This window comes from Oncorhynchus nerka, linkage group LG14, assembly GCF_034236695.1.
Source record: "Oncorhynchus nerka isolate Pitt River linkage group LG14, Oner_Uvic_2.0, whole genome shotgun sequence".
NCBI lineage: Eukaryota > Metazoa > Chordata > Actinopteri > Salmoniformes > Salmonidae > Oncorhynchus > Oncorhynchus nerka.
Genome location: NC_088409.1, coordinates 47583138 through 47610873, shown reverse-complemented (window position 1 = coordinate 47610873; position 27736 = coordinate 47583138). Strand labels below are relative to the sequence as shown.

Below are 27736 nucleotides of genomic sequence, written 5' to 3'. Positions count from 1 at the left end.
AGAGAAAACAGAGGGAGGCTGAGGAGAGAGAAAGAAAGCGAGCGAGCGAAAAAGGGACACGGACAGGATTGAACGTGAAAAATGAAATTTGGAGCGTGTGATTGGGGGGAGGGAGGGCAGACAATTCCGACAGGCAATTTTGACGGTGAAATAGAAGCTTTGGGCAAAATATACCGATATCAAATATGAATGCCCTATGTGTGTCTGTCTGATGTGTGTATGTGGCAGAGAAAATTAGGCTGAGAGTGTGTGTAACCAAGCCGACTGATCACAGGGGTAGTTCCAGCGCTCTAATATATTAGTCTCTTTGGGGATAACCTAATTAAGGGTCTGACCTAACACAGATATCCCCCTTCTGTGAGTTAACATTTAGCTAGTGATGCAACCTCCAATTGCACTTTAAAGTATGCCCAAAAAAACAGAGACTAAATGAATAGAGGGGGTTCAATTTATTACCAACAATTAATATCCTGATTTTATACGTCTCAACTCAATCCTCAGCAGAAAAAAATACAAACAAACAAAAAGTGTAACACAGAGTACACACATCAAATACACACATTCAGTTTCACTGCTTGTGGCTCTGCTTCTCCTGATAATACACACAGCAGCGAAGCTCTGCCCAGAGAAGATTATACTCGGTCTGTCTCTCTCTGTCTGTCTCTGTGTACATGTTAGAATGGGTTTGGGTCTGTGTATATACACAGTGCAGATAGTCCGTCTGTCTGGTTGTGTGTACACACCTATCAGAATGGGTGTCAGACACTGCAAGTGTGTCTGTCTGACTCAGTGTCTGTATATACATATATACAGACATACACACATATACAGTGTGTGTGTGTGTATGCGCGTGCATGGATGTGTGTGTAAATCTTAGTGTGTTGTCTGTGCATTGGTCACATTATCAGTCTAGAGTGTGTGGGTCTATGTGTCTGTCCATCCATCTGACAGTGGATCAGTGGGGGGTGTTCCGGGTCTCTCTGCATCTCTGCCTTCAGTTGGACTTGGACCAGATCTTCCCACTTCCACGGAGCCTGAGACCAAACAAAAACAGACAACAGTTATTACATTACCCTAAAATGACGTCTCCAACAAGCAGCCGTTTCTTCTCAAGTCCGGGTATCTCTTCACGTTGCAGCAGATAAGCGCCGGCTCTCCAATAGACGTAGGCGGGTATCAAAGTGGAATTTCTCCTGAAGGCAGATTGTCGCTCTGCTCCGAGGTAATTTCACACGCCGCACCTTGCGCTAGATCAGTGTTTCCCAAACTCATCAGTAAGCTTTGATTATTTGAATCCGCTGTGTAGTGCTAGGGCAAAAACCTGAATATTCACCCCTTGGGGGTCCCCAGGACCGCTAGATGATTGATCCCTGCATGTCAGTGTGGGGGGGGGGGGTCCCTAAATCACAAAAAAAAATGTTTTTACAAATATATGAATGACTGCGGCTGGTCTAAGCGTGTAAGACCACCGCATGCAGCACACATACATCAACCCAATGTGGGTATGAATCCCGACCCCACCCTCCATCTCCCCGTCTCTGTATCCCCTCTCATTTCATGCAGTCTGAATCAAATCTACAGGTGGGAGCAGACCAGCGTAGTATATAACAGGTAGCGCATGTTCACATTCCCCACTTCAAACGGCTTTTAAAGGCTGATCTCCAATACACGCCTGTCTTCACTAAACAGAAGAGGGGTATGAGGAAGATGTCAGCTTGACGTCAGTCACCTGTTCGCATCCTGTCCAATACTACGATGCAAGCCAGATCTACTCAGTGTCAGTTAGCTTCACATTCCAGCTCAGGCCTTTATTCATTTTACGAAGGTGCAAGGTGGATATTGATCGTGCACCCGCCGCTTACTCGAGCTGAGCTTGTAACTGCGTGTTCATTTCCAACGGCGAACTCTTTACAAAGACAATGCTAACACGTACATCCATGGGCCAGTCGGTGTCACATTTTCATTTGTGCCCGAAATCAGAATGAAAGAAAAGTTATCTTGCAAATTCAGCAGGCTATGGTGGGAAATGGGCTGTTAGAAGTGCCGTTTTTCTTTTATCACGTATCGGAATGCCGTCTTTGGTGTGCTCGTCAAAGAACAAGCGCCTTTTACCCACTAACGTTACTATCGATAACATGTTTTGATTAAGTCGTACAAATGTTTTACCGTGCGTGATGTTTCAAATGCATTCTGTCATTACTAAATGTGTAATGTGCTAGGTATTTTAACATTTAAAAAAAATGTACACAAAAAAAACATTTGATTAATAAAATATTTAAAAGAGTCGTCTTCCTCAAATGAAGAGGATGACGACGCAATATTTATGGGGGGAGGCAATCTGATTTAATTGATCCTTAACTCGCGGCTCAGACACTATATTCAAATCAAATGAGTTAGCCCTAGTCTGTCCCAGAGCAGGTTAGTTCTGAAGGATTCTTTTCTATAGAAATATAGCCACATTCGTGTCACCGGTTATCCCGAGTTGAACCCAGAGTTGACCAAAGTTACCTCGCTAATTTCTCAAACCAGATTCTTAGTATAGGGCGATGGATAAATCAGTTAGCCAGCTAACTTGTCTAAATATTCTGGGGGGGACTGGCTAACTCATTGAACCTGCTTTGTATTATATGCCAATTTCTCAAATCAAGCAAATAAATTCCTGTTTTAGTTCAAGTTGAATGATAGTTGTAACACAACACCGTTGTGAACAAGGTTTGTTTATGATGGCCTTTGGTTCAACTCATTACGCCACATATTATTGCAGGGATGTTTCAATTACAATGTTGGCAAACAAATTACTATTACTGTACTACTCCTACCACGAGAAGGTGGTTTACAGTAGATACTGTGAATGCTTTTCATGTGAGGCAATCCAAATCTCCAGTTAAACTGTTTTCAGTGAATAAAGTCCAATGCCACCAAGAATCTTAAATCATCTCTACATTTTTCTTTCATTGTCAAAATGTCCCCTAGTAAATGAATTATAATCACTTGTTTAACTGGAACAGAAAAATAAACATTTCCTTTTAACACCTGAAGCTTTTTTAAATTTATATATATTTTTTACTCACTTCAGTAACATAAAAGAAAAATCCAGGACAGATAAGGAATTAGTGTTGTAATTGGCCCAGAAGAGAGAGGGCCACTGGTACCACTGTGAGTACCACTACAAAGCACAGCCTCTCAGGCTAATGAAGATACGCTATGCAGACACACATACAGTCACTGTTCCCACTTCCACTGGCAGCTGGTGTTTAAATGGATGTTTGCTGTACAAACAACCAAAATATTACTGTGTTCGAGTTGAAGATGCTGCGAAATGACATGAAATCCAGTGGTTGCATAATCGATTCCGTGCCGTTTGAATTCGTCTGAAGTGATTGGAATGTTTTTGAAAATACACACAAATGTTTATTCTTGCCTCGGCTTGAACCACACCTCTGCCGTGACCCTGGAAGGACGAGGTCATGTTCATAAGACACCTAGGACTGAAACAGGTATTACCTGGACTTATATTTTTTTGTTTGATGCGAAAAATTTTTTAAAATGGTTTCTGTTGCTTGCCCTAAAGAACATGACCCTGAGGATAGCCCACCAACATCAAATGGTAACGCCTATCCCAAAAGAATAGACACACAATCAATGAAAATATGGGATTGACCGAAGGAACATCACCTTACTTACCCTTTGACCTTTGAACTCTTCTTGCCCGGTTGCCGTGGTTCCTGAGAGGAGGCGGGGTCTCGTGGCTCGGCCGGCTGGTCTGCATCCTGATTGGATGCGGCTCCAGCGGCGGCGGGGCCGGACGACGGGGAGGCGGAGCTGGCCTTTAGGGTTTTCTGGAGGTTTGACACCTGAGAGAGAGTGAAGGAAAGGTAAACTAATGGAGTTTAGGACAGAACAGAAGTGCCTGATTCAAACTAAGGCCGACTCGGAATGTACTGGGCTGTCTTGGAAATTTTCTTCTCACAAGGTCCTTTCCAGCAGCTATGGTGGATGCGTAACCAGGCCAGCCCAATACAGCTTGGCTTGGCACTGGTTTGGCTCAGTAGTGTGAAAAGCTTAAGGTGTTGTTATTATTTCTAATAAGAAGAGGTTGGAGAGTAACTGAAGACTGACTCAGAGGACAGAAAAGCCACCTCTGGCCTACAGCCTAAATAAAGACACTGGACAGAGCTCTAAATTGGACACAGAATTAGGTCATTGAGTAATGAGTATACGTTTTGCTTATGGCTTCACCTCTACCAGAGAGGAAGAAGAGAAGCGAGAGCGTTTACTCCAGACAAAACCTGTCCACGAAAATAAGACAACGAAGTGAGGAATTTTTGCATTGAGATTAATGGGTGTCAAATTTGGTCAACAAAACATTTAATTGCTAATGTGCTATGGTAATGGTTAAGTTGTTTACGAATGCAATGATATAAGTGGATGCACGTGCCATTTCAGCAAGTGGCAAAACACCTCTATAATGGAGTGGTGCCTCATTAGCTAGAATAGACCCACCAGATCTCGCCGCCTCCTGCCTGCCCTCCATCTTTGAGGACATGTATTTCCATTGTTAGAGCTGTCACTTGACTATCTTGTCAATATAATAGAGGATCTTTGACGGTACCCAGAGAAAAGTGGCTACTGGTACTAACCTCTGTCTCCACCTGAACTTTGACCTTCAGCTGGCTCTCTCTGTATTGGTTGGCTCTGGTTACCTGCTCCTCGATCCCACACAGGACCGCCTCACATCCTGAACACCTGAGAGAGAGACAGATAATTATTTAAACACTGATATGACCGATCATACTATCTATTTTTATCCCATTCTATACATCATTTATTGTATCTATCATGTCCACTGTTTTTATTTTATTGTTTTACTATTTTAATTTGTCTCATTTAGAAATCGTATTGGTCATTATTATGCATCCACTGTAAGAAATGTGTTCTATAAATAAAGTTTAACCTTGTCCTATACACACACACCTGGGTTGGAGTCTATTCATGAGGTAAACTGAAATTGCACTTCCAATTCCATTTTTGGGGGGGGGGTTCAGTTTACTTCCTGAATTGAAATGGAATTGACTCAAAACCCTGGCACATGCACGACTCTTTCGCACACACATATCACTAACTAACCATTCCTGCAGTGTGTTTGCTATGTTGGGCAGCTCGTTGGGCCCCAGGTCTCGGCCCACGCTGCAGTCCACCTCCACCTGCTGGTTCCTCTGGTCCAGCTTGCCCTGAATGATGTCACAGTAGACCGCCTCAATCAGCAGGTCCTCAAGCTCCCGCACGTTCTTCAGCTCCAGCTGCTGCAGGAGCAGAGAGTAGGGCAGGCACTGGGGGAAGAGGGAGACAGAGAATGTCAAATTCTATTATGTTGGGTCAATAGAAGTGAACAGGCACAGGGAGAGAGAGAGAGATAGATGTTGAATTTGAGATGCTCTTTATGATGTCAGTGAGGAGGGAGTTGAGTGAGGGTGGTGGGGACAGAGGGCAAGAAAGAACGTCAAATTCTACTATGTTGGGTCAACAGAAGTTACCTGGCACAGAGAGAGAAAGATGTTGAATTTGAGATGCTCTTTATTACTTCAGTGAGGAGAGAGAAGAGATGATGTACGAGTGAGGAATGGAAAGGTAAAAGAGAGGGGTAGAGGAAGGGAGGGCGGGTCAATATAAATTTACAAAACCATTACATCAAAATAGCTACCAGAGAGAGGGGAGTTTTAAAGGGGCAGTGCAAGAAAAAATTGGATATAACTTTTATTTATTTATATATTTCCATACTATTTGGTCAGAAATTCAGAAATTGTGAAAATTATGATAATGCACTTTGTGTAAAAGCTGTTTGAAAAAAATGCTTGGAATTTCAGCCTGTTCAGGTGGGATGGATCATTTGGCCCACATTATAATGCCACAATGTGATATGATTAAATAGACCAATGACTGTTAAGGGTACGTGTGTGGGCTCTAGGCCATCCTATCAGCCAATCAGGGCGGTGTATGTAAATATCTTCAAATTTATTTCCTAACGCCCACACGATCAAACAGAGCATTTCAAGGGCCAAAGGAGGCTCGGGGACATATTTTCTTACAAATATATTTTGTAGTTATTTTCTTTTAATAAACAGTGATTTATTAGACATACAGTGATGATTTAAAAAATAAAATGACAAAGACTGCATGGGGGCTTTTGGTCTTTATTGGGCAATTAAAGGATAGATTCACCCATTTGGAATGTTTTTGTGCATCTCTGAGCAATGTTCCATCAATTCCCGGGGTCATTTCATGTTTTCATGTGTATCTGAGCGATTCACCGTTAAAGCACAGAAATACAGCCGGCCAAATAACTCAGATACACATGAAAACATGAAATGACCCCGGGAACCAATAGAACATCGCTCAGAGATATAACGATATAACATTTTAATGGGTGAATCTTTGCGTTAAGGTGTGCCCATACAGACATTCAATGTGGCATACTTATACTATGACAATATAAAGAAAATAAGACGGAAAGAGAAAGACGAGACGAGAAATGGAGAAGGGAGAGTAATAGAGAAAGAGAGAAATGAATCAATAAATTATTTATTAGGGAGAGTGGAGAGAATGAGAGATGGGCATAAAGCAAGGTAGAAAGAGAGATGGGGGGAGAAAAAAATATGAAATGGGGATAGGGTTGAAATGAGGTGGTGAGAGAGCCAATCTTAAGAGTTAGATGAATAGACAGCAGAGAGCAACAAATACATAAAGAGACAGAGAGCTCCAAGAAGAAAGGACAGGATACTTAACACAGTATCTCATAATGATTTAATTCTCAGCTGCTATCATTCTCATCTATGTGATATAAATAAAGTTAGATCACATCACAGACAGGCTCTTAATAAAGTCCTTCACAACACAGAGTAATGTATCTTGTTAATGTGTCAAAGTTACAAAGCAAGTTGTCTCATAACCACATCATTAAAATCAAAGTTGAGTGAATTACTTGCTATTTTTGGTACTGAAGCTTGCTGAGTATTGGTAGGACTACAATTGTAGGTAGGCTATTGGAGTCCATGGAAAAACTGCACAGAATTATTATTTGACCTGCAATTCTTTAATAACAAAATAAACAGAAAAACTAGACAAGATAAGTCCAGAGAGCGTTACCTTCAGATTAAATGGCAAACGGATGATGGCTATCATTATATTACATATCATTGTCAACTATTTCCATAATTATAATGTGAGTGACCCACATTGAGCGTACTAAAGCTAGCAGAGTAAGGAATTTAAAACCAGATGAATGGGTGGTACTCTACCTTGAGATTGGATGCCAGACTGATGATGGAGAGGTGACGGAGTTTATTCCTCTGAGCTGGGGTCAACTCTGGGAGAGAGGCTGCCCTCTCTGAAAGAATAACATACCACAAACAGACAAGGAAAAGAAAGAAAGCGAGAGCAACAGAAAGGGACACATCATGACAGGGACCTTTCATAACAAGGACAAACATCATTACAAACACAGGGGTACAGGCTCTGTCCAGGCAGAAACTGCTGCTGCCTTTTAAATTCCACAAGGGAATACAATGAAAAATCATTTGAGTGTGTGTTGCCTGCGTATGTGGTTGCTTTAAAAAAAACTTGAGTATTGACAGTTTTTCCTCAGTGCTCCATTTTGCAATTCTAAAAAGCACTATGAAGTGAATACGATGTGTTGACATAAAAATATTTGTATTTCTCTCTTCCGTTTTTGCTTGTCTCTTATTAAGTCTTGTTACTAAATGTGTTGCTAAAGAATGACAAGTCCTTTACATATTCAGGTATTTCAAAGGATATTCAGGATTTCATTTGGCAGTTTGTGACAATGCAACCAATTACAACCAATATGAATGTCTAACAAAATGCCTGAGAGAAGTCTGTCCCTGGTTGAGTCCCAATAATCTCTCCTTCCTCTTGAAGTGTCATTACTTCCCACAAATGTACAAGCATTGGATTGGTGTAGGCAGGCTAGAGCAATGGTAGTCAACTGTTTCAGCGGGGACCCCATTTTTTCCAACCAGAATTTCCAAATCCACAAAGGAAAGTGAACAAGTGCATACTTCTAGAGAAAGGAGAGGTTATTGGGGACGCAACCTCTATCGAGCAAAAGAATTGTCACTTGGCTCCTCGTATAGGATCAAAATAAAGTATTGTGGTTGACTCTGTAAATTACAGGGGGCTGTGACAACCTACAACAGTGATGAGAAGCCTGGCCTGCAGGGCCAATTGGCGGGGAGAGAAATACTGCTAATAATAAAACAGCTCCAGGGATATTAGATGACTTCTTTACACAGCAGCGCTGCCTGCCACTGTCATACCTTTATAGTCACAGTAGGTTCCATAGGCGAAGAGGTTGAGTAGCTGATACACTGGTGCGTGCGGGCCTGTCTCCAGCTTGGGGTAGAGGAGAAGGTGGGTGGTGGGGGACAGATAGAGGGGGCTTGTTATGGTCTCTAGCTATACCACCTCCTGTGAGAGCTGTGCCTTGATAATGGCTGTGACGGTGTGCTTGTTTGTGAGTGTGCTTACATGTGAGTGTGTGTGTTACCTCTCTGACGTTGGGCAGCTCAAGGATGTCTGAGAACACGTAGAGGCCTGGTGTCTCCAGCAGAGAGCTTATGGCCTGGGCCAACGCCGGGCCTGAGAGAGAGAGGAGCTGCTCTACCTCCATCTGAGAGAGAGAGAGAGAGAAAAACAGAGTGAGAGTATGTGCAGGAGCTAAAAGGACAGAAGGCAAACAGAAGTGAGTAGGAGAAAGACAAAATGAGGATAAGAGAAGTAATGACAGATAATGCAAGAGCGTGAGAGAAAGGGGGAAGATAGGAAAGGTAAAAAGAGACAGAATGTCTTGAATAAAATAGTTGGCCTTCAATGAACAGTTAATACTGCATATCTTACATTTGAGAGGCTGATCAGCTTTTTTTTTAAATAGCAAGACAACTTTAATACTTTATTAATGTATGCCTGTAGCTCTGTCTAACCAAACAATCATATGAATAGCCCTTGTGGCAAGACTCCAAGTCAGTAATTCAATTTTCACTCTCATAAACTGATGTGTAGGCAAGTGTTTTGAAAAACACCCTTCTGGTCAAAGCTAGTCAGAGACGCAGATTATTATTTTACATCATTAAATGGACCTTGCTTAATATGAATATGAAATTTTGAAGAAGTGGCGAATCGCATCTCTGCATGTCTGGCAGACATATCAGTGTGGATGACGGATCACCACCTCAAGCTGAACCTCGGCAAGACGGAGCTGCTCTTCCTCCCGGGGAAGGACTGCCCATTCCATGATCTCGCCATCACGGTTGACAACTCCATTGTGTCCTCCTCCCAGAGCGCTAAGAACCTTGGCGTGATCCTGGACAACACCCTGTCGTTCTCAACTAACATCAAGGCGGTGGCCCGTTCTTGTAGGTTCATGCTCTACAACATCCGCAGAGTACGACCCTGCCTCACACAGGAAGCAGCGCAGGTCCTAATCCAGGCACTTGTCATCTCCCGTCTGGATTACTGCAACTCGCTGTTGGCTGGGCTCCCTGCCTGTGCCATTAAACCCCTACAACTCATCCAGAACGCCGCTGCCGTCTGGTGTTCAACCTTCCCAAGTTCTCTCACGTCACCCCCGCTCCTCCGCTCTCTCCACTGGCTTCCAGTTGAAGCTCGCATCCGCTACAAGACCATGGTGCTTGCCTACGGAGCTGTGAGGGGAACGGCACCTCAGTACCTCCAGGCTCTGATCAGGCCCTACACCCAAACAAGGGCACTGCGTTCATCCACCTCTGGCCTGCTCGCCTCCCTACCACTGAGGAAGTACAGTTCCCGCGCAGCCCAGTCAAAACTGTTCGCTGCTCTGGCCCCCCAATGGTGGAACAAACTCCCTCACGACGCCAGGACAGTGGAGTCAATCACCACCTTCCGGAGACACCTGAAACCCCACCTCTTTCAGGAATACCTAGGATAGGATAAAGTAATCCTTCTCACCCCCCTTAAAAGATTTAGATGCACTATTGTAAAGTGGCTGTTCCACTGGATGTCTTAAGGTGAACGCACCAATTTGTAAGTCGCTCTGGATAAGAGCGTCTGCTAAATGACTTAAATGTAAATGTAAATTGGCCCTACTAAAAGCACTGAGAATGTATTATTTGAGATCTAACCTACTTGTATTTGATATGCTGTGCTATTTGGAGAGAGTATTAGGGAGACACAGCAGTACTTACAAATAGCCTAGCTAGCTACATAGTACTAACCTTCCTAGGACACTCCATGCCATTGTCAGATAATCATGACTTTGGACACTTGGCTACTACTTCACAATGTAGCTATTTAGGTCGCCAATTAACGTTAGCCTCAAATAGTCGGCTACTGTAGGCTAACCTGGGCACATTCAGTAGGGAAAATATTAACTGACATGTAAAACAAGGAATCATGTCAGATCAATTCTATCTGCATCGTTCGACCTACTAAACTTGGCCCTAGTGTGGAGTGTTTTGAGTCAAGCTCATTCAATGCTGAGTCCCAGGGCAGGGACCGATTTTCTGACTAATACTAATGATAGCTAGCTAGCGTCACAGTCATGAACAACCGATTGCACGCTAGCTTAGAAGCGAGCTAACGTTAGTTCACTAGCTCTTTATAGCATATTTTCAAGAGAAATGCTACTTAAAAACGGGCCCAAAGGAGCACAAACTAAAAAGATTGCTAAAGTTTGACCCAATTAGGTAGCAAAACTAGCACATAAGAGCTAACTTAGTACAGTATGACTATGAAGAGTCATGCTAGCTGCTGCTAAAGTTACCACAACATGACTGTAAAGCGGTAACGTTAGGCCTCTATCCTGTTTTTCGTTATCTACCGACTCAACTCTAACGTATCTAAGTGGTGCAAGGGCAACCGTGCGATTACCTTTATTAAAAAAACTAGTTTACAAATATGTTCAAATAAAATAAAAGCAACAAATAACCTTATTGGTAAGCAAACTCAAGTTGATAGCCTGTCCCCCGAATCGCTCAGTTCCGCGGTCAGTGCACGTTTGACAACAAAGGGGAACATCCCTGCTCATTGGACGAAACGTGAAAAGGAGGAGGGTAGTGTTTGTCTTGACTGACAAGGGACTGAGCACAGTCTGGCTATAGAGACCGGTCGCCACAGACAAACCTGGCTGCCCAGAGAGGACAGTCTGTGCTCACTCTTCTCCAGGGGACAGATTTCCTATTACACTGTGACAAATACTCAGACCTAAGAGAATATTTCTTTCCCAAAATTATAATTCAATACAAAGAATTTGAAACTATAAAAGATGAAGATAAAATCAAATATTTATTGGGTGAAAAGCCAAAATGTGCAGTTTTGGCAGACAAATATGTGTCCTCCTGCCACAACCTGAGGGACAGCCAGTGAAAAGTGCAAAGTAATGTCGATAATATTTCCCCTCTTGTTTTGTTTTGTCTTTCATACCACGTCATGTCATATATCTCAGTCATGTTGACACGGGTCTACTACCATTGCTTTAATATATTGTTGTTCTTATGAATATTGTTGTTGTAGTTGTTGTTAATGGTAATCTCATGTCCACTACTACTATTATTATTGCTGTTGATCCCACCATTTATTTATATATATATATATATAGTTTTATTTTATTTTTCGATATGTATACTTTGACAATGTAAGTAATAATGAACTTGCCATGTCAATAAAGTCAAATTAATTGAATTGACTGAGTGGACCAGATGGTTGCTTTTAAAATAGTGCCATCTGGTGGCAAAATATTATCTTCTTTGATGTGGTTTATCAGCAATTGGCATCCAACCTTATGATGATGCATTACCGTCACCTACTGTACTGGAGTGTGTGCCAGAGTCAGGGAGAAACTAAATAGATAACCAAATATTTTACACTAAATCTAATGATGTTCTACTCAATATACTATTTAAACGATTTTTCTGTATCCCTTTTCCTTCACACTACATCTCAGCCTCTCTCTTTCCCTCTGATTCCCTCTCTCTTTCCCTCTGATTCCCTCTCTCTTTCCCTCTGATTCACTCTCTCTCTCCCTCTGATTCCCTCTCTCTTTCCCTCTGATTCCCTCTCTCTTTCCCTCTGATTCCCTCTCTCTTTCCCTATGATTCCCTCTGATTCCCTCTCTCTTTCCCGCTGATTCACTCTCTCTCTCCCTCTGATTCCCTCTCTCTTTCCCTCTGATTCCCTCTCTCTTTCCCTCTGATTCCCTCTCTCTTTCCCTCTGATTCCCTCTCTCTTTCCCTCTGATTCCCTCTGATTCCCTCTCTCTTTCCCTCTGATTCCCTCTCTCTTTCCCTCTGATTCCCTCTCTCTTTCCCTCTGATTCCCTCTCTCTTTCCCTCTGATTCCCTCTCTCTTTCCCTCTGATTCCCTCTCTCTTTCCCTATGATTCCCTCTGATTCCCTCTCTCTTTCCCTCTGATTCCCTCTCTCTTTCCCTCTGATTCCCTCTCTCTTTCCCTCTGACCCACACTGTAGCAAGACATGCTCCATGCTCTCTGTTTCCTGGCAATAATCACATTTTCCTGTTGAATACTTTCCTATCACATTTAAGGTCTTATTCAACCGGCTGTGTCCCACCCTTAATATTGTATTAGGTGCTTCTACACCTGCATTGCTTGCTGTTTGGGGTTTTAGGCTGGGTTTCTGTACAGCACTTTGAGATATCAGCTGATGTACGAAGGGCTATATAAATACATTTGATTTGATTTGATTATTTAAAAATAGCCTTTTCTCTCCTGTCCCTTCCTGCTGTCCTCCCCTCCCCAACTTTCCTCTGTACTTTAAATAAATGCCTTCCCTTAGTATCTCTATTCCACTGCTCCTGCCATCTCTGCACCATCCACTGTCCATATCAGGCTTGTTGCCTCTGCTTTGCTCATTGAAACTACAACATCAACATCCCAACTAATAAGTGTTTGTTTAGCCAGTACATCAACATCCCAACTAATAAGTGTTTGTTTAGCCAGTACATCAACATCCCAACTAATAAGTGTTTGTTTAGCCAGTACATCAACATCCCAACTAATAAGTGTTTGTTTAGCCAGTACATCAACTGCCTCGTTCCCTTCCACCGGCTGGGACCCAAGTAAGTCGTATCTGTTTACCCATTTTTCTAATCCTGCCATGGGTTTGTTGTACCTCGTAAAGCAGGTCTTGTCTAGTCTCTCCAACACTTCTAGATCAACTACTGGAGGCGGGAGGAGCCGTGGTGGATTGACAGGAACAGTTACCGTTGGACTAAACTCCCTTCTGTACAGTCCCATCTCCTTTGCCTGGTTATTACCCACCCAAAGCTCATGTTGTGTATTCGCTCATGTTCCCAGCATGCCTGTGAAATCCCTTTTGCAGGATGAGACACCCCATGTCCCTGTAAGTTGACCCAATAATTCATTGCCAGCTGCTGTCTCCTAATCTGCAATGGCATATCCCCCATCTCCACCTGTAGTGCAGCCACTGGGGAGGTCCGAAACGCCCCAATCCTTGCCCCTGTATGACATCTGTCCTTTCCAATGAGGTCTGGGCTGCCGAACCATACGCTATACTCAAATCAAATGTATTGGTCACATACACATACACGTGTTTAGCAGATGTTATTGCGGGTGTAGCGAAATGCTTGTGCTTCTAGCTCCAACAGTGCAGTAATATCTAACAAGTGATATCTAACAGTTTCGTAACATCTACCCAAAATACACGTACATCTAAGTAAAGAATAGATCAAGAATACATACATATATGTCAGAGCGGCATTGGACTAAGATACAGTGGCATAGTATAGAGTACAGTATATACATATGAGATGAGTATCGCAAGATACGGAGACATTATTAAAGTGGCTAGTGTTTAGTTTCCTTAAAGTGGCCAGTGATTCCAGCAGCAGCAGCCTCTGATGTGCAGGAGATGGCTGTTTAACAGTCAGTGGTGTAGTATAGAATACAATAGGGTATATACTGTACATATGAAATATATATAATGTTACTTACCCTACATTATTCATCTCATATGCATACGTATATACTGTACTCTACATCATCGACTGCATCCTTATGTAATACATGTATCACTAGCCACTTTAACTATGCCACTTTGTTTACTTTGTCTACATACTCATCTCATATGTATATACTGTACTCGATACCATCTACTGTATGCTGCTCTGTACCATCACTCATTCATATATCCTTATGTACATATTCTTTATCCCCTTACACTGTGTATAAGACAGTAGTTTTGGAATTGTTAGTTAGATTACTTGTTGGTTATCACTGCATTGTCGGAACTAGAAGCACAAGCATTTCGCTACACTCGCATTAACATCTGCTAACCATGTGTATGTGACAAATAAAATTAAATTTGATTTGATTTGATTTGGGTGATGCAATATGTAAACGCAATTAAAAAGTGACTAAGATACCTAGAATAGTGTGGAGTGCAGTTTATACTGTACATCTGAGATGAGAAATGCTAGATACGGAACATTATTAAAGTGGCTAGTGATCCATTTCTAAAAGTGGCCAGTGATTCCTAATCTATGTCTATAGGCAGCCGCCTCTGATGTGCTAGTGATGGCTGTTTAGCAGTCTGATGGCCTTGAGATAGAAGATGTTTTTCAGTCTCCCAGACCCAGTTTTGATGCACCTGTACTGACCTCACCTTCTGGATGATAGCGGGGTGAACAGGCAGTAGCTCGGGTGGTTGATGTCCTTGATGATCTTTTTGGCCTTCCTATGGCATCGGGTGCTGTAGGTGTCGAAGAGGGCGGGAACACCAGTCTTAACTTCAACAGTGAAGAGGCGACTCCGGGATGCTGGCCTTCTAGGCAGAGTTCCTCTGTCCAGTGTCTGCGTTATTTTTCCCATCTTAATCTTTTATTTTCATTGGCCAGTCTGAGATGTGTCTTTTTCTTTGCAACTCTGCCTAGAAGGCCAGCATCCCGGAGTCACCTCTTCACTGTTGACGTTGAGACTGGTGTTTTGCGGGGACTATTTAATGAAGCTGCCAGTTGACTTGTGAGGTGTCTGTTTCTCAACCTAACCACCTTAATGTACTTGTCCTCTTGCTCAGGTTTCACCAGGGCCTCCCACTCCTCTTTCTATTCTGGTTAGAGCCAGTTTGCGCTGTTCTGTGAAGGGAGTAGTGCACAGCGTTGTACAAGATCTTCAGTTTCTTGGCAATTTCTCGTATGGAATAGCCTTCATTTTCAGAAGAAAGTTCCTTGTTTCTGGCCATTTGGAGCCTGTAATCGAAACAACAAATGCTGATACCCCAGATATTCAACTAGTCTAAAGAGTTGTATTGCTTCTTTAATCAGAACAACAGTTTTCTGCTGTGCTAACATAATTGCAAAAGGGTTTTCTAATCAATTAGCCTTTTAAAATTATGAACTTGGATTAGCTAACACAATTAAAACACAGGAGTGATGGTTGCTGATAATGTAGATATTCCATAAAAATTCTGCCGTTTCCAGCTACAATAGTAATTTACAACATTAACAATGTCTACACTGTATTTCTGATCAAGTTGATGTTATTTTAATGGACAAAAAATAGCTTTCATTTAAAAAACAAGGACATTTTTAATTGACCCCAAACTTTTGAACAGTAGTCTACATGGTCCTCAATGAGGAATGCCCTGCCCCCCACTCCTTCCCCATCAGACAGCGCATCACATTTTGCACCTTCTTACACTTTCACACCACTCTCTCAATGTGTTCTGCCCAGGTTGAGTTAAGTGTCAAAGTATACCCCAAGGAACCTGAAGACCCCCTCCCTCTCCAAGTTTCTCCCATATAACCTCAAGCATATCTTATCTCCCACCTTCCTCCTCGCAAAATGAAACACTGTCTGAGTTTTCTCTACAGAGAACCTGAATCCCCACATTAAAAACTTTTTCAGGATCGGTGGGTCCCCTGCGGGACGGTTGAGCTAACGTAGGCTAATGCGATTAGCATGAGGTTGTAAGTGACAAGAAAATTTCCCAGGACATAGACATATCTGATATTGGCAGAAAGCTTAAATTCTTGTTAATATAACTGCAATGTCCAATTTACAGTAGCTACTACAGTAAAATAATGCCATGCTATTGTTTGAGGAGAGTGCACAGTTTTGAACATGAAAAGTTATTAATAAACAAATTAGGCACATTTGTTCTGTCTTCATACAACATTTTGAACAGAAATGCAATGGTTCATTGGATCAGTCAAAAACTTTGCAAACTCACTGCTGCCATCTAGTGGCCAAAATCTAAATTGCACCTGGGCTGGACTAATACATTATGGCCTTTCTCTTGCATTTCAAAGATGATGGTACAATTATTTTTTTAAACGGTTGTTTTTTTATTTGTATGATCTTTTACCAGATCTAATGTGTTGTATTCTCCTACATTCCTTTCACATTTCCACAAACTTCAAAGTGTTTCCTTTCAAATGGTACCAAGAATATGCATGTCCTTGCTACAGGCAGTTAGATTTGTGTATGTCGTTTTGGGCGAAAATTGGGGGGGAAAAGGGTCCGATCCTACTACCCACCACTCTACCTCATCAATTTCTTCCTTTACCTTCCTGACTGTTTATGGCACATTTCTCCCCCTCTTTCATAAGGCCCCATCATCTCCAAATAACGACCTACCAATATCCGGCCGTACCTGAGAGTAAACATCATTCATTTTGATTGAGAACAACAGAGGACTAATCACGCTCCCCTGCGGTGTACCGTTATCCACCAGGTAGCTGCCTGATAGAGATTTCCCCACCCTCACCAAACAGGAAATCCTGTATCTAGTTATACATTCTTCCTCCTACCCCCATAATATCAATTTGGATTAAAAACCCCTCCTTCCACATCATATTGTACTCCTTCTCCACATCAAAAAAAGACAACTACAACAGTCTCCTTGTCCACTTGAGCCTTCCTAACCTCTGCTACTAAGCAGAGCACTGGGTCCATATTTCTCCTACACTACCTGAACCCACTCTAAATGTGACGATAACAGCCCCCTGATCTCCAGGAAGTAAGTTAGCCTTTCTGTAATTTTACGTTCCATAATCTTACATACATATGATGTATGTAGTTGGCCGATAGTTTGTTGGCCTAGTTGGGTCCTTCCCTGGCTTCCGGATTGATACCACTACTGCCTCCTTCCAGCTGCCTGGTAGTTACCCCTCCTCCCACCCTATATGTTGTACAACACCAAGGCAAAATATTATGTAAGAAACAGTGTTGTCTTAAAGAAATTAAAATACGATTTCTGGATTAGAAATACAAAATAAAAAATACTTTCAGCAAATAAATATGTTTAAATGTGTTAAAAAAAAAACACATGAAAACACATTCCTTTTGCAGGCTACATCATTGAGCAATAAAACAATGGATGAGCAAAGACACAGGAGAAACCAACAGAGTCAATAAAAGAGGATATATTCCAGTAAAATGAAACATGCACGGGTAAAAACCCAGACACAAAACAGAAAGAGACATCAGAGGAAGAGTAATTCATTTGAAAATACAGTTTTATTGATTCATTATTGATTAATTTTCATGGTTAGTGCAGCAATACATGATATTTTGGAGATTTATGTACAGGTCACACACGTATAAAAAAAAGCACTCAGATTGCTCAAAAGTATCCCAGCAATCAGTTTGGCAAGCAGCAGAGTTGATTAGAGCATCTACCTCCTTGATTGCGTTAACTGATTTACTAAATTGAGTGCATTCATTGAAATTCTCCTTGCAGAAGGTGCCAGATTTGCAAAATGTTTGCATCTATTATTTTGAGTAAGGAATGAACATTTCATGAAACTAGCTATACCACAAAACTATCTTTATCTCCTCTTCTCATTCTATATCTTAGCCCTTCTCTTAACCTTTTCTGTCCCATTTTGTTTCATGGTTTCTGAAAAATACAAAGTAATACACACACTTGGCAGTGTAGTTGAGTAAATCTGACCCATAACCTAGTCTAGCTTCTAGTTCTGATGCTTCCAGTAAGAATAATCATTTCACTTTTATACCGCTTTTCATTGCACTAAAACATCTCAAATCGCTTGAAAGACATAAAAAGGATAAGCTATTTAAGAAAACATTGCCATCATTCGTAAATGCATGGACAGTAGATCTAGATAATTGGGAAATTCATGGCTTAGTTTAAGTCCTGTGATTCAGTCTAGCCGGATGGCATCCATCTGACAAATGCGTTTGTAGATGTGGTCACACGGTACGTCAAACCAGGTCTGCGAATGGCTGTCCAGGGTGGCACAGTCCTCCCCGTGTGATCCTCCTGAGTGATGATTGTCAGGCTCAGAGCTATACTCATTCCAATACCTGAAAGAGAGACAGGGAGAGAGGGGAGGTGAGAGAGAGAAAGGCAGAGACAGAGACAGAGAGAGAGAGAGACAGAAGGGTGAAGGCAGAGAAAAGAGAGAGAGGGGGTAGGGGAGAGGGAGTAAGAGAGAGGGAGAGAAGTAGAAATGACAAAAACAAAAGGAGGGAGTTAGGGAAAGAGGTAGAAAAAAAGGAAACAAGAGAATAGAATGAAAGAAGAGGAAGAAGGAAAGTACAAATTGAGAAAGGGAGCAAGGGAATGAGACAGTGTAGAAAAGTAACTATTTGCCTCCCTCTCATTATAACACATGTGATATTGGATTATTTAGGATGGGCTTCACATACTTATTTGTCAGTGTTGTGTTGTCCACCCATCTCCAATCCCCTTCCTTCTCTATATCTGATAGGCCAATCCAGAAGTGGTAGTCAAACCCGCCAATCCTCCGGGCCTCTTTTTCCAGAGCGTCCTACAAGCAAACAGTTATGGTTACAATGAGGCGAATACACATACACAAATACACACACACACACACACACACACACACACACACACACACACACACACACACACACACACACACACACACACACACACACACACACACACACACACACACACACTATCTTACATGCTGTTCCTTGCTGTGCAGGATGGTAAGGTGGCTGCCCAGGGAAGTACAACTGTCTCTGCTGCTCGGCCAGTCCATCTTGTCATTACTGAAGGAGTAACATTTCTCATCTACATGAATCCAGCCCTCAGGACACTCCCTACACTTACTTACTGTGAGAAGAGGAGAGGAGAACGAGAAGAGGAGGAGAACAGGAATAGAGAGGGAGAAGAGGAGGATAAGAAGATGAAAAGGACAAAGAGAGACGGATGAGTAAAAATGCATGGGTAATTAATATCTTATGTATATTGTACAGTGTACACTTTAAAGTAAGACTGTAAATTATATTATCAACAGTATGATACTGTGAAACGTTTTACTGCAGCATACTGTGAATTGTGATGCATTGTGGGAACATTTTCTGGGCGGGGAAAGAATTGCTCTATTTTGAATGTTGCTGCATTTCTGTCCCACAGAATACAGTATTGTACTGTATTCTTGGAGCACCAAAAACCTTTTGACCACTAGCAGGTGCATGGTATTGTTGTTTCTGGCTCTATTTTTGTTGCACCCTTTAGTGAGAGTGCTGTACCAACTTAACTGTAGTAGTAGTAGTAGTGCAGCATCAAGTTAAAATAAATAGTTGACAGATGCCTGTAAGTAACTGTTAACTTCACGGCAACCCCTTTACAGTGCACCATTTACATTTACATTACATTTAAGTCATTTAGCAGACGCTCTTATCCAGAGCGACTTACAAATTGGTGCTTTCACCTTATGACATCCAGTGGAACAGCCACTTTACAATAGTGCATCTAGGTCTTTTAAGGGGGGGAGAAGGATTAATCCTATCCTAGGTATTCCTTAAAGAGGTGGGGTTTCAGGTGTCTCCGGAAGGTGGTGATTGACTCCGCTGTCCTGGCGTCGTGAGGGAGTTTGTTCCACCATTGGGGGGCCAGAGCAGCGAACAGTTTTGACTGGGCTGAGCGGGAACTGTACTTCCTCAGTGGTAGGGAGGCGAGCAGGCCAGAGGTGGATGAACGTTTCTTACGTGAAATAATGTAATAGTGAATGACAGTTGTCTAAAGTATCTATCCACTCTGAATAACACTTAGCCCCCCTTTACCTGTCTTTGAGCAGCTCTGGCCCAGTTTGGAGTAGTCATCACAGAGACGGACATAACGTCCTCGAACTGAGTTCAGCTTCAGGGTCAGAGATGCTGTCTCCAGGGGAACACTAGGTAACGGCCTGCTCAACACTGAGAGAGAGAGAGAGAGAGAGAGAGAGAGAGAGAAAAAGAGGAATAGAGACCAAATTGAGAGGTCAGATTGGGACAAATGGGTGTTTCTTTAAAGTCCTGACCCCTCCTGTCTCAGCCTCCAGTATTTATGCTGCAGTAGTTTATGTGTCGGGGGGCTATGGTCAGTTTGTTATATCTGGAGTATTTATCCTGTCTTATCCGGTGTCCTGTGTGAATTTAAGTATGCTCTCTCTAATTCTCTCTCTCTTTTCTCTCTTTTTCTCTCTTTCTTTCTTTCTTTATTTCTTTCTTTCTTTCTTTCTTTCTTTCTTTCTTTTCTTTCTTTCGGTCACTCAGAGGACCTGAGCCGTAGGACTACCTGGCCTGATGACTCCTTGCTGTCCCCAGTCCACCTGGCCTTTCTGCTGCTCCAGTTTCAACTGTTTTGTTTTGCCTGCGGCTATGGAACCCTGACTTGTTCACCGGACGTGCTACCTGTCCCAGACCTGCTGTTTTCAACTCTCTAGAGACAGCAGGAGCGGCAGAGATACTCTGAATCATCGGCTATGAAAATCCAACTGACATTTACTCCTGAGGTGCTGACTTGTTGCACCCTCAACAACCACTGTGATTATTATTATTTGACCCTGCTGGTCGTCTATGAACATTTGAACATCTTGGCCATGTTCTGTTATAATCTCCACCTGGGACAGCCAGAGGAGGACTGGCCACCCCTCAAAGCCTGGTTCCTCTCTAGGTTTCTTCCTAGGTTCTGGCCTTTCTAGAGAGTTTTTCCTAGTCACCGTGCATCTACACCTGCATTGCTTGCTGTTTGGGGTTTTAGGCTGGGTTTCTGTACAGCACTTTGTGACATCATGTAAGGAGGGCTATATAAATACATTTTATTGATTGATTGTTATAACTACTGAACAGCCTGGGCTGCCAGAGACTGAGAGTCCAGGGAGGGAGCAAATTTCACAGTTCTGGACTTTTGTTCCTTTTGGATTGCACAACTGCCACAACTGTCGTTACCATTCTGCATGCCAGAAAAGGCATGACGAGGAAGAGTGAGGGAGAGGGGTGGTGCTGGGTTGTAGAGAGAGAAAAAGAGACATACAGACAGAGAGAGAGAGAAAAAGAGACATACAGACAGAGAGAGAGAGAGAGGGGGGTGGTGCTGGGTTGGAGAGAGAGAAAAAGAGACATACAGAGGGGTGGTGCTGGGTTGGAGAGAGAGAAAAAGAGACATACAGACAGAGATAGAGAGGGGGGTGCTGGGTTGGAGAGAGAGAAAAAGAGACATACAGAGGGGTGGTGCTGGGTTGGAGAGAGAAAAAGAGACATACAGACAGAGAGAGAGAGGGGGGGGTGCTGGGTTGGAGAGAGAGAAAAAGAGACATACAGAGGGGTGGTGCTGGGTTGGAGAGAGAGAAAAAGAGACATACAGACAGAGAGAGAGAGAGGGGGTGGTGCTGGGTTGGAGAGAAAAAGAGACATACAGAGGGGTGGTGCTGGGTTGGAGAGAGAGAAAAAGAGACACACAGACAGAGAGAGAGAGGGGGTGGTGCTGGGTTGGAGAGAGAGAAAAAGAGACATACAGAGGGGTGGTGCTGGGTTGGAGAGAGAGAAAAATAGACATACAGAGGGGTGGTGCTGGGTTGGAGAGAGAGAAAAAGAGACATACAGACAGAGAGAGAGAGAGAGAGAGAGAGATGTTAACTCACAGAGCACGCTCAGAGCGATGTTGGCACAGATGGAGGCCAATAGACCAATCAGCACAAAGAGGGCTGTCTGACCTCTGAGACACTCTGACCCCCTCTTCAGCCCCTGGGCACCTGATCGGACAGATTACAGCTCAATGCAAAGAGTGACACATTTTCATTTGCATTTACATTGGAGTCATTTAGCATTTAACTGTAGGTACAAAAAATAACCACATATAACAGTCATTGCAAGTCAAATCAGTACCAGTAAGAAAAGAAAAGTGCGAGTGTGACAGGGCATTTGTTTTGTTCCCCTGTCATTCACCTTTCATGCTTCAGATGTTTTTCCTGCCCAGACAAGTCCTTTGACTATGAACACTACCACTCTAATCTACCTGTAACTGCCTACAATTGTACAGTGGGCTAACATGGAACCATAGCGTTGTAAAAAGGTGACAATCACTTCAAAAATATTTCAAATGATTCGTTCTAAAGGATTCCAAAGGAACAGATGATAGCCAATAAACTGAAAGACTATCTGTAAAACTCACACTGACTATTCCCTAAAGAGATACCATGTCCTTAGAGTTATGGTCAATCTCACACTTACGCACGCACACACACACACGCACACACACACGCACACCCCCGCACACGCACACGCACGCACCCAATCGCACACACACTTACTGTGGTTGTTTAGGATAGGCTTGTTTCCTCTGGAGTATGTATCCTCATGAAACTCGTGTAGACTGGTATAGTTCTCTACCTCCATGATTGAAGTTTCAGTTCTTCACCAGCTCTTCTCACCACAATCACTGTTTAACTTACTTATACCAACTATTGCAGAATCTCCCGACTTTGTAACTAACGGTAAATAAAGTCACTGCTGGGAAATAAAGTTTGTAATTCCAAACAGCTGAGATGGGAGTTGATTTCGCAATTCTTATTTATTGTTCTTCCTCCAGAAATTCACTGGCAGTTCTTTTAGTATTGCATCAAACCTGCTTACTCTTGGTCTCTCTCTGGCTCTGGCTCTCTCGCTCTCCTTTTGCTCTCGCTGAATCTGGCCGGAAGGACTGTGTGATAGGGGGATGAGGCAGGAGAGTGTGTGAGTGTCCGTGTGTGTGTGTGTGTGTTTGAACAAAAACTCTCAAGAAATTGGATACTGGAAGGAGGGTCCATCATACTGTGTGTGTTTGTATGGAAAGTAGTGGATTTAGGAAATAACATAATCATGCTGTGAAGTAACGTCGTTGGCTCTGTTTCTCTATGTGATTTGGTGTGTTAGAATCTGGCCAAAATGACTCTGTAACGTGCTAGTGAACTGGAGCCTGGGGGGACGATAGCATGCCAAGTTAAACAGCTAGACATCTTACGGGAAGAGGTTGGGCAACATGCTGTGTATGTCCTTCTGTGTGTGTGTGTGTGTGTGTGTGTGTGTGTGTGTGTGTGTGTGTGTGTGTGTGTGTGTGTGTGTGTGTGTGTGTGTGTGTGTGTGTGTGTGTGTGTGTGTGTGTGTGTGTGTGTGTTTGCATATACACATGGATTTGATGCAGCTGCTCATTTGTGAAAACAAAACAAGTAAACCCATGCTGTTACAGAGCGTTCGGCTTAAAGTGCAATGTCATGCCTTTGTTGTAAACCTCTCTGTCAACCTCATGAAAATGCACAGTCATGTTTAGTGACTGTGCATTAGAGAGAACATTGATCGCTCAGACCATTGGCAAATAATGTTCAAACTCTGTGACAAATCCAGTTAGTTCGGTAGCATTTGTTTGTTCACTGAGACTATTGATCCAACTCTGCATGACCAGCAGGATTTAATTCCATGACAGATTTTCTGCTATTGCACCAGATCTATTGATTCACTTTCCACATTCAAATCTGTCTCAGGTCCAGCAAAACGTTATTTCCACAATTTGTACTTTCCAACCAATTGCCTACACTCACAAACACACGCCTCGTCGGTATATAACACCAACTCTGAGTGGAAAGAGAGACAAATTTGATTTATGAACGGGAACATGAAGAACTACCATTATAAGCAAGGTAAAATAAACTTTTCGGTCTACACCACTGTGTGTGTGTGTGTGTGTGTGTGTGTGTGTGTGTGTGTGTGTGCGCGTGCGTGCGCGCGTGCGTGTGCGTACTTGTGTGTATCAAATTTGGGCAAGTCACTTTGTTACAATATTTAGGTTAATTTTAAAGACGTAAAAAACACATTCTGTATGTAGAACTGTTGCTGGAATACGAATTGTCACCTCAATTCTAGTCAGGTTAAACTGTCCCCTGACTGACATGTACAGTATTCTGTATAATATAACTCTGTTGAGCTCTCTCTTTGATCAATCCAATCAGGTTCCCAGGGGGGGAAGAAGTGGGCAGGACTTCTGACGTGTCAGACCATCCTCCTTGTGCTGATTGGCCTCTTGGTATCCATCAGCACCAATCAGGCAGCTGCAGAGCCCCTGTCAAATGTCACTCAACCTCGGGAGACCCCAGAGGAAGAGTTGGCAGCCCTGAAGTTGGATATGAGTACTGTGCTGCTTCGCTACAGCCGCCTACGTGATAACTATGCCAGTCTGGCAAAAAACTGCTCTGCCACAGGTTAGCGCTAGCCAGAAAACTCTATGTACGTGTTTGAGAATAACTCCATTGCCACCAGACGGCACAGAATCACTGATGGACAAATGACTGATCTCCTAAATAACTGCTCGTTATGTGATCGTGTTAGTGCTTCCTGTTTAAACGTATCCCATCAAATATGCTGTATACTGTATGTTCCCAGATGTTTAGGACAGGGCCAGGAGGTCACACGGTCAGGTTCATGTGATTAGTGGCCCTAATAACATTCCCCAATCTATGGCTCTACACTCCCCTACCTCTTTTATCAAGTTCTCTGAATATTTCCATAATGCATTGCAGCAACATTTTCATAAATCTTGGGACATTCCACCTTTGACACAGGACATGAACCCACAGCTGGGTATAGTAAATACTATTTCTATCATACAGTACAAAGGTAGAATTATATCCAAATATCTTTCTTTCTTTCTCCCCCCCTCTCTTTCTTTCTTTCTTTCTTTCTTTCTTGCTTTCTTGCTTTCTTGCTTTCTTTCTCTCTCCCTCCCTCTCCCTCTCTCTCTTTCTTTCTCTCCATCTCTCTCTCTCCATCTCTCTCTCTGGTTTATAGTGGTGAATTTCACAGGGTGTCCAGAGGGGTGGCTTCATGTACTGGTAAATGAAAAATGTTACTACTTCAGTAATGACAAGATGGACTGGCCGAGCAGCAGAGACAATTGTACATCAATGGGTGGCCACCTTAGCATCCTGCACAGCAAGAGCGTGCATGTAAGAAACTGTGTGTGCTCGTGTGTGTGTGTGTGTGTGTGTGTGTGTGTGTGTGTGTGTGTGTGTGTGTGTGTGTGTGTGTGTGTGTGTGTGTGTGTGTGTGTGTGTGTGTGTGTGTGTGTGTGTGTGTGCTCGTGTGTGCTCGTGTGTGTGTGTGTGTGTGTGTGTGTGTGTGTGTGTGTGTGTGTGTGTGTGTGTGTGTGTGTGTGTGTGTGCTGTGTGTGTGTGTGTGTGTGTGTGTGTGTGTGTGTGTGTGTGTGTGTGTGTGTGTGTGTGTGTTCTCATCGTAACCACGTGTTTGTTTATAGGAAGCCCTGGAAAAAGAGGGAAGTAGGATTGGTGTGTTTAATACCTACTTCTGGATCGGCCTATCAGACAGAGAGATGGAGGGGGACTGGAGATGGGTGGACAACACAACGCTCACAAATACGTATGTAGGGTCTGCAAACCCATTCAACAATCTCAACATGACACGTACAACATTGACTCAAAATATCTCAGTTGCTTTTTTCTCCACTATTTGTCCCCTCCTTTTTAACTTGTTTTTCTTCTGTCTTATCTCTCTCCCTCTCTGTGACTTCAATTCCATCCTACCCGTCATATTTTCTCTCCCCCTACCTCCCTTTCCCTATAGCTTCTGGAAACCGTTTAGCTTGGAGCCTGATAACAATGTCTCCGGTGGGCTGGAAGGTGAGGACTGTGTGGTCATGGAGAGTAACACTCACGCCTGGTCCGACGTGCCTTGTGAATTCATCTACCACCGCATCTGTCAAATGGATGCCTTCCCCATTACTTCTCCTTGAATCAGCGGGTGAAAGACACCGCTGACCATGAAATGAACTTAAGAGTGGCAGGGATTCAATAGAAGGCGCATTTGTAGGGTTGCACAGCTGACAATGTGCATTTTAAATGCGATTTTTCCCCATGTTTTAGGAATTCAAATTCTGTGTAAACGCAGTGGTAGTCAAGTGTAAATTCCCTTTTAAAGTCAAATGCAATGTGCATTTCCCTAACGTGCATTGGATTGAATCCCAGTCACGGTAATGTAATCAGTCAAAACAGATGAAGAAGTGACCGTTGGTATCTACTTGTGTTGGTGTCCACCCACCACTGAAGGTATTTCAATAAAGCTGCCAATCAGTCACCCCTCAGTCACTGCTTGTTTTTTTGACTCTTGTTTAATTCAATCATTTCAATACAATCCAACATTTTATTCGACAGTCCTATAACACAACAGCAATAACCCCTGTATTTTCTCTGTTACTAATTCAAACAATTCAACAACACTTTGGAACGAGCCTGATGACGCAGCGCTCTGCTCACACCACCTGAAACCGTAAAAAACTATAGTATTAAGACGGTGTTCCATTCTCTTAATAAAATATTCAGTAAATAATGGACTTTAAAACAGTCCTATGCAATATCCACTGAGTATACCAAAAATTTGGAACGCCTTCCTAGTATTGAGTTGCACCCCCTCCGAACAGCCTCAACTTGTCGTGACATGGACTCTACAAGGTGTCGAAAAGCGCTCCACAGTGATGCTGGCCCATGTTGACTCCAATGATTCCCACAGTTTGGCTGGATGTCCTTTGGGTGGTGGACCATTCTTGATATCAGTGGCGGTCGGTGCCGTTTCGACTGGACGGATTCAAGTATGTTTATCCCCGTTTCGTTCTGTTTGCTTCCATTTAAGAAACGTTTTTCAACAGAGTCAACGGAATGAATAGACCCCTGATCACACACAAACACAGTTCACTTTCATAGCAGCCACATGAAAACAGCATGATCACTCGGCGCGTTGTATAACTCCTTCTTGGGACTATCTACTCGCTCTCCTCCCCTTCGCTTGTGGACTTCAGTGCACAACACATCAGCTGTCTGTGACCAGGCGAAAAAAACAAAGGAAGACAGAAGCTGTCCTCCGGCTACACCATGGTGCTAACCTACAGAGTGCTGCTGAGGCGACTGTACACTTTCCTTTCAGAACAGTGTGTTTTAATCAACTATTTGGTGACGTGAATATATTTACTGTATATTTACTGTGAACCATCAGATCCTCCTCTCCACCCTCTCCGAGTTGGGCATCTCCGGCGCGGCCCATGCTTGGATTGCGTCCTACCTGACAGGTCGCTCCTACCAGGTGGCGTGGCGAGAATCCGTCTCCTCACCACGTGCTCTCACCACTGGTGTCCCCCAGGGCTCTGTTCTAGGCCCTCTCCTATTCTCGCTATACACCAAGTCACTTGGCTCTGTCATAACCTCACATGGTCTCTCCTATCATTGCTATGCAGACGACACACAATTAATCTTATCCTTTCCCCCTTCTGATGACCAGGTGGCGAATCGCATCTCTGCATGTCTGGCAGACATATCAGTGTGGATGACGGATCACCACCTCAAGCTGAACCTCGGCAAGACGGAGCTGCTCTTCCTCCCGGGGAAGGACTGCCCGTTCCATGATCTCGCCATCACG

At 43.1% G+C, this 27736-nt stretch overlaps 3 protein-coding genes across 5 annotated transcripts; 1 reads left to right on the top strand and 2 right to left on the bottom strand.

Annotated features, from left to right (window-relative positions):
* Positions 1–430: 430 nt before the first annotated feature.
* LOC115141358 (COP9 constitutive photomorphogenic homolog subunit 7A) lies at positions 431–11085 on the bottom strand. Of its 3 annotated transcripts, none has more exons than XM_065000136.1 (8): positions 10979–11085; positions 8564–8686; positions 8334–8409; positions 7296–7384; positions 5128–5330; positions 4641–4746; positions 3676–3854; positions 431–1034 (listed from the first exon to the last, which is right to left on the bottom strand). In XM_065000136.1, the coding sequence occupies exons 1-7, from the start codon at positions 11075–11077 to the stop codon at positions 3681–3683; spliced, it is 870 nt and encodes a 289-aa protein (XP_064856208.1). In that variant the 5' UTR covers positions 11078–11085; the 3' UTR covers positions 431–1034; positions 3676–3680. The 3 variants fall into 3 exon arrangements, with proteins under 3 accessions (XP_064856208.1, XP_029535996.1, XP_029535995.1); XM_029680136.2 differs by having other exon boundaries at positions 3685–3854; positions 10979–11084; XM_029680135.2 differs by having other exon boundaries at positions 3685–3854; positions 8564–8733; positions 10979–11069.
* A 6441-nt stretch (positions 11086–17526) lies between these two features.
* LOC115141356 (C-type lectin domain family 4 member E-like) lies at positions 17527–23041 on the bottom strand. The gene is made up of 6 exons (XM_029680132.2): positions 22597–23041; positions 21928–22038; positions 20090–20221; positions 18985–19136; positions 18701–18822; positions 17527–18355 (listed from the first exon to the last, which is right to left on the bottom strand). Exons 1-6 carry the CDS (start codon positions 22679–22681, stop codon positions 18193–18195), a joined length of 765 nt encoding a protein of 254 aa, XP_029535992.1. The 5' UTR covers positions 22682–23041; the 3' UTR covers positions 17527–18192.
* A 774-nt stretch (positions 23042–23815) lies between these two features.
* LOC115141357 (C-type lectin domain family 4 member E-like) lies at positions 23816–26404 on the top strand. Its single transcript, XM_029680133.2, has 5 exons — positions 23816–23958; positions 24268–24516; positions 25103–25260; positions 25569–25690; positions 25895–26404. Exons 1-5 carry the CDS (start codon positions 23922–23924, stop codon positions 26061–26063), a joined length of 735 nt encoding a protein of 244 aa, XP_029535993.1. The 5' UTR covers positions 23816–23921; the 3' UTR covers positions 26064–26404.
* Positions 26405–27736: the final 1332 nt, after the last annotated feature.

What these genes read in the sequence shown, in the direction of transcription:
- LOC115141356 (XM_029680132.2), bottom strand. Translation starts at nt 22,681, where the DNA reads ATGGAGGTAGAGAACTATACCAGTCTACACGAGTTTCATGAGGATACA. An exon ending in GCCTATCCTAAACAACCACA is followed by an intron (nt 22,039 to 22,596) that starts GTAAGTGTGTGT and finishes CTGTCCGATCAG; the next exon opens with GTGCCCAGGGGCTGAAGAGG. An exon ending in AACACAACACTGACAAATAA is followed by an intron (nt 18,356 to 18,700) that starts GTATGTGAAGCC and finishes TCTCTCTTTCAG; the next exon opens with GTATTGGAATGAGTATAGCT.
- LOC115141358 (XM_029680136.2), bottom strand. Translation starts at nt 11,077, where the DNA reads ATGAGCAGGGATGTTCCCCTTTGTTGTCAAACGTGCACTGACCGCGGA. An exon ending in TGAGTTTGCTTACCAATAAG is followed by an intron (nt 8,687 to 10,978) that starts GTTATTTGTTGC and finishes TCTCTCTCTCAG; the next exon opens with ATGGAGGTAGAGCAGCTCCT. An exon ending in AGCTGCCCAACGTCAGAGAG is followed by an intron (nt 8,410 to 8,563) that starts GTAACACACACA and finishes CTCTACCCCAAG; the next exon opens with CTGGAGACAGGCCCGCACGC.
- LOC115141357 (XM_029680133.2), top strand. Translation starts at nt 23,922, where the DNA reads ATGAACGGGAACATGAAGAACTACCATTATAAGCAAG. An exon ending in GAACTACCATTATAAGCAAG is followed by an intron (nt 23,959 to 24,267) that starts GTAAAATAAACT and finishes CAATCCAATCAG; the next exon opens with GTTCCCAGGGGGGGAAGAAG. An exon ending in TGCACAGCAAGAGCGTGCAT is followed by an intron (nt 25,261 to 25,568) that starts GTAAGAAACTGT and finishes GTTTGTTTATAG; the next exon opens with GAAGCCCTGGAAAAAGAGGG.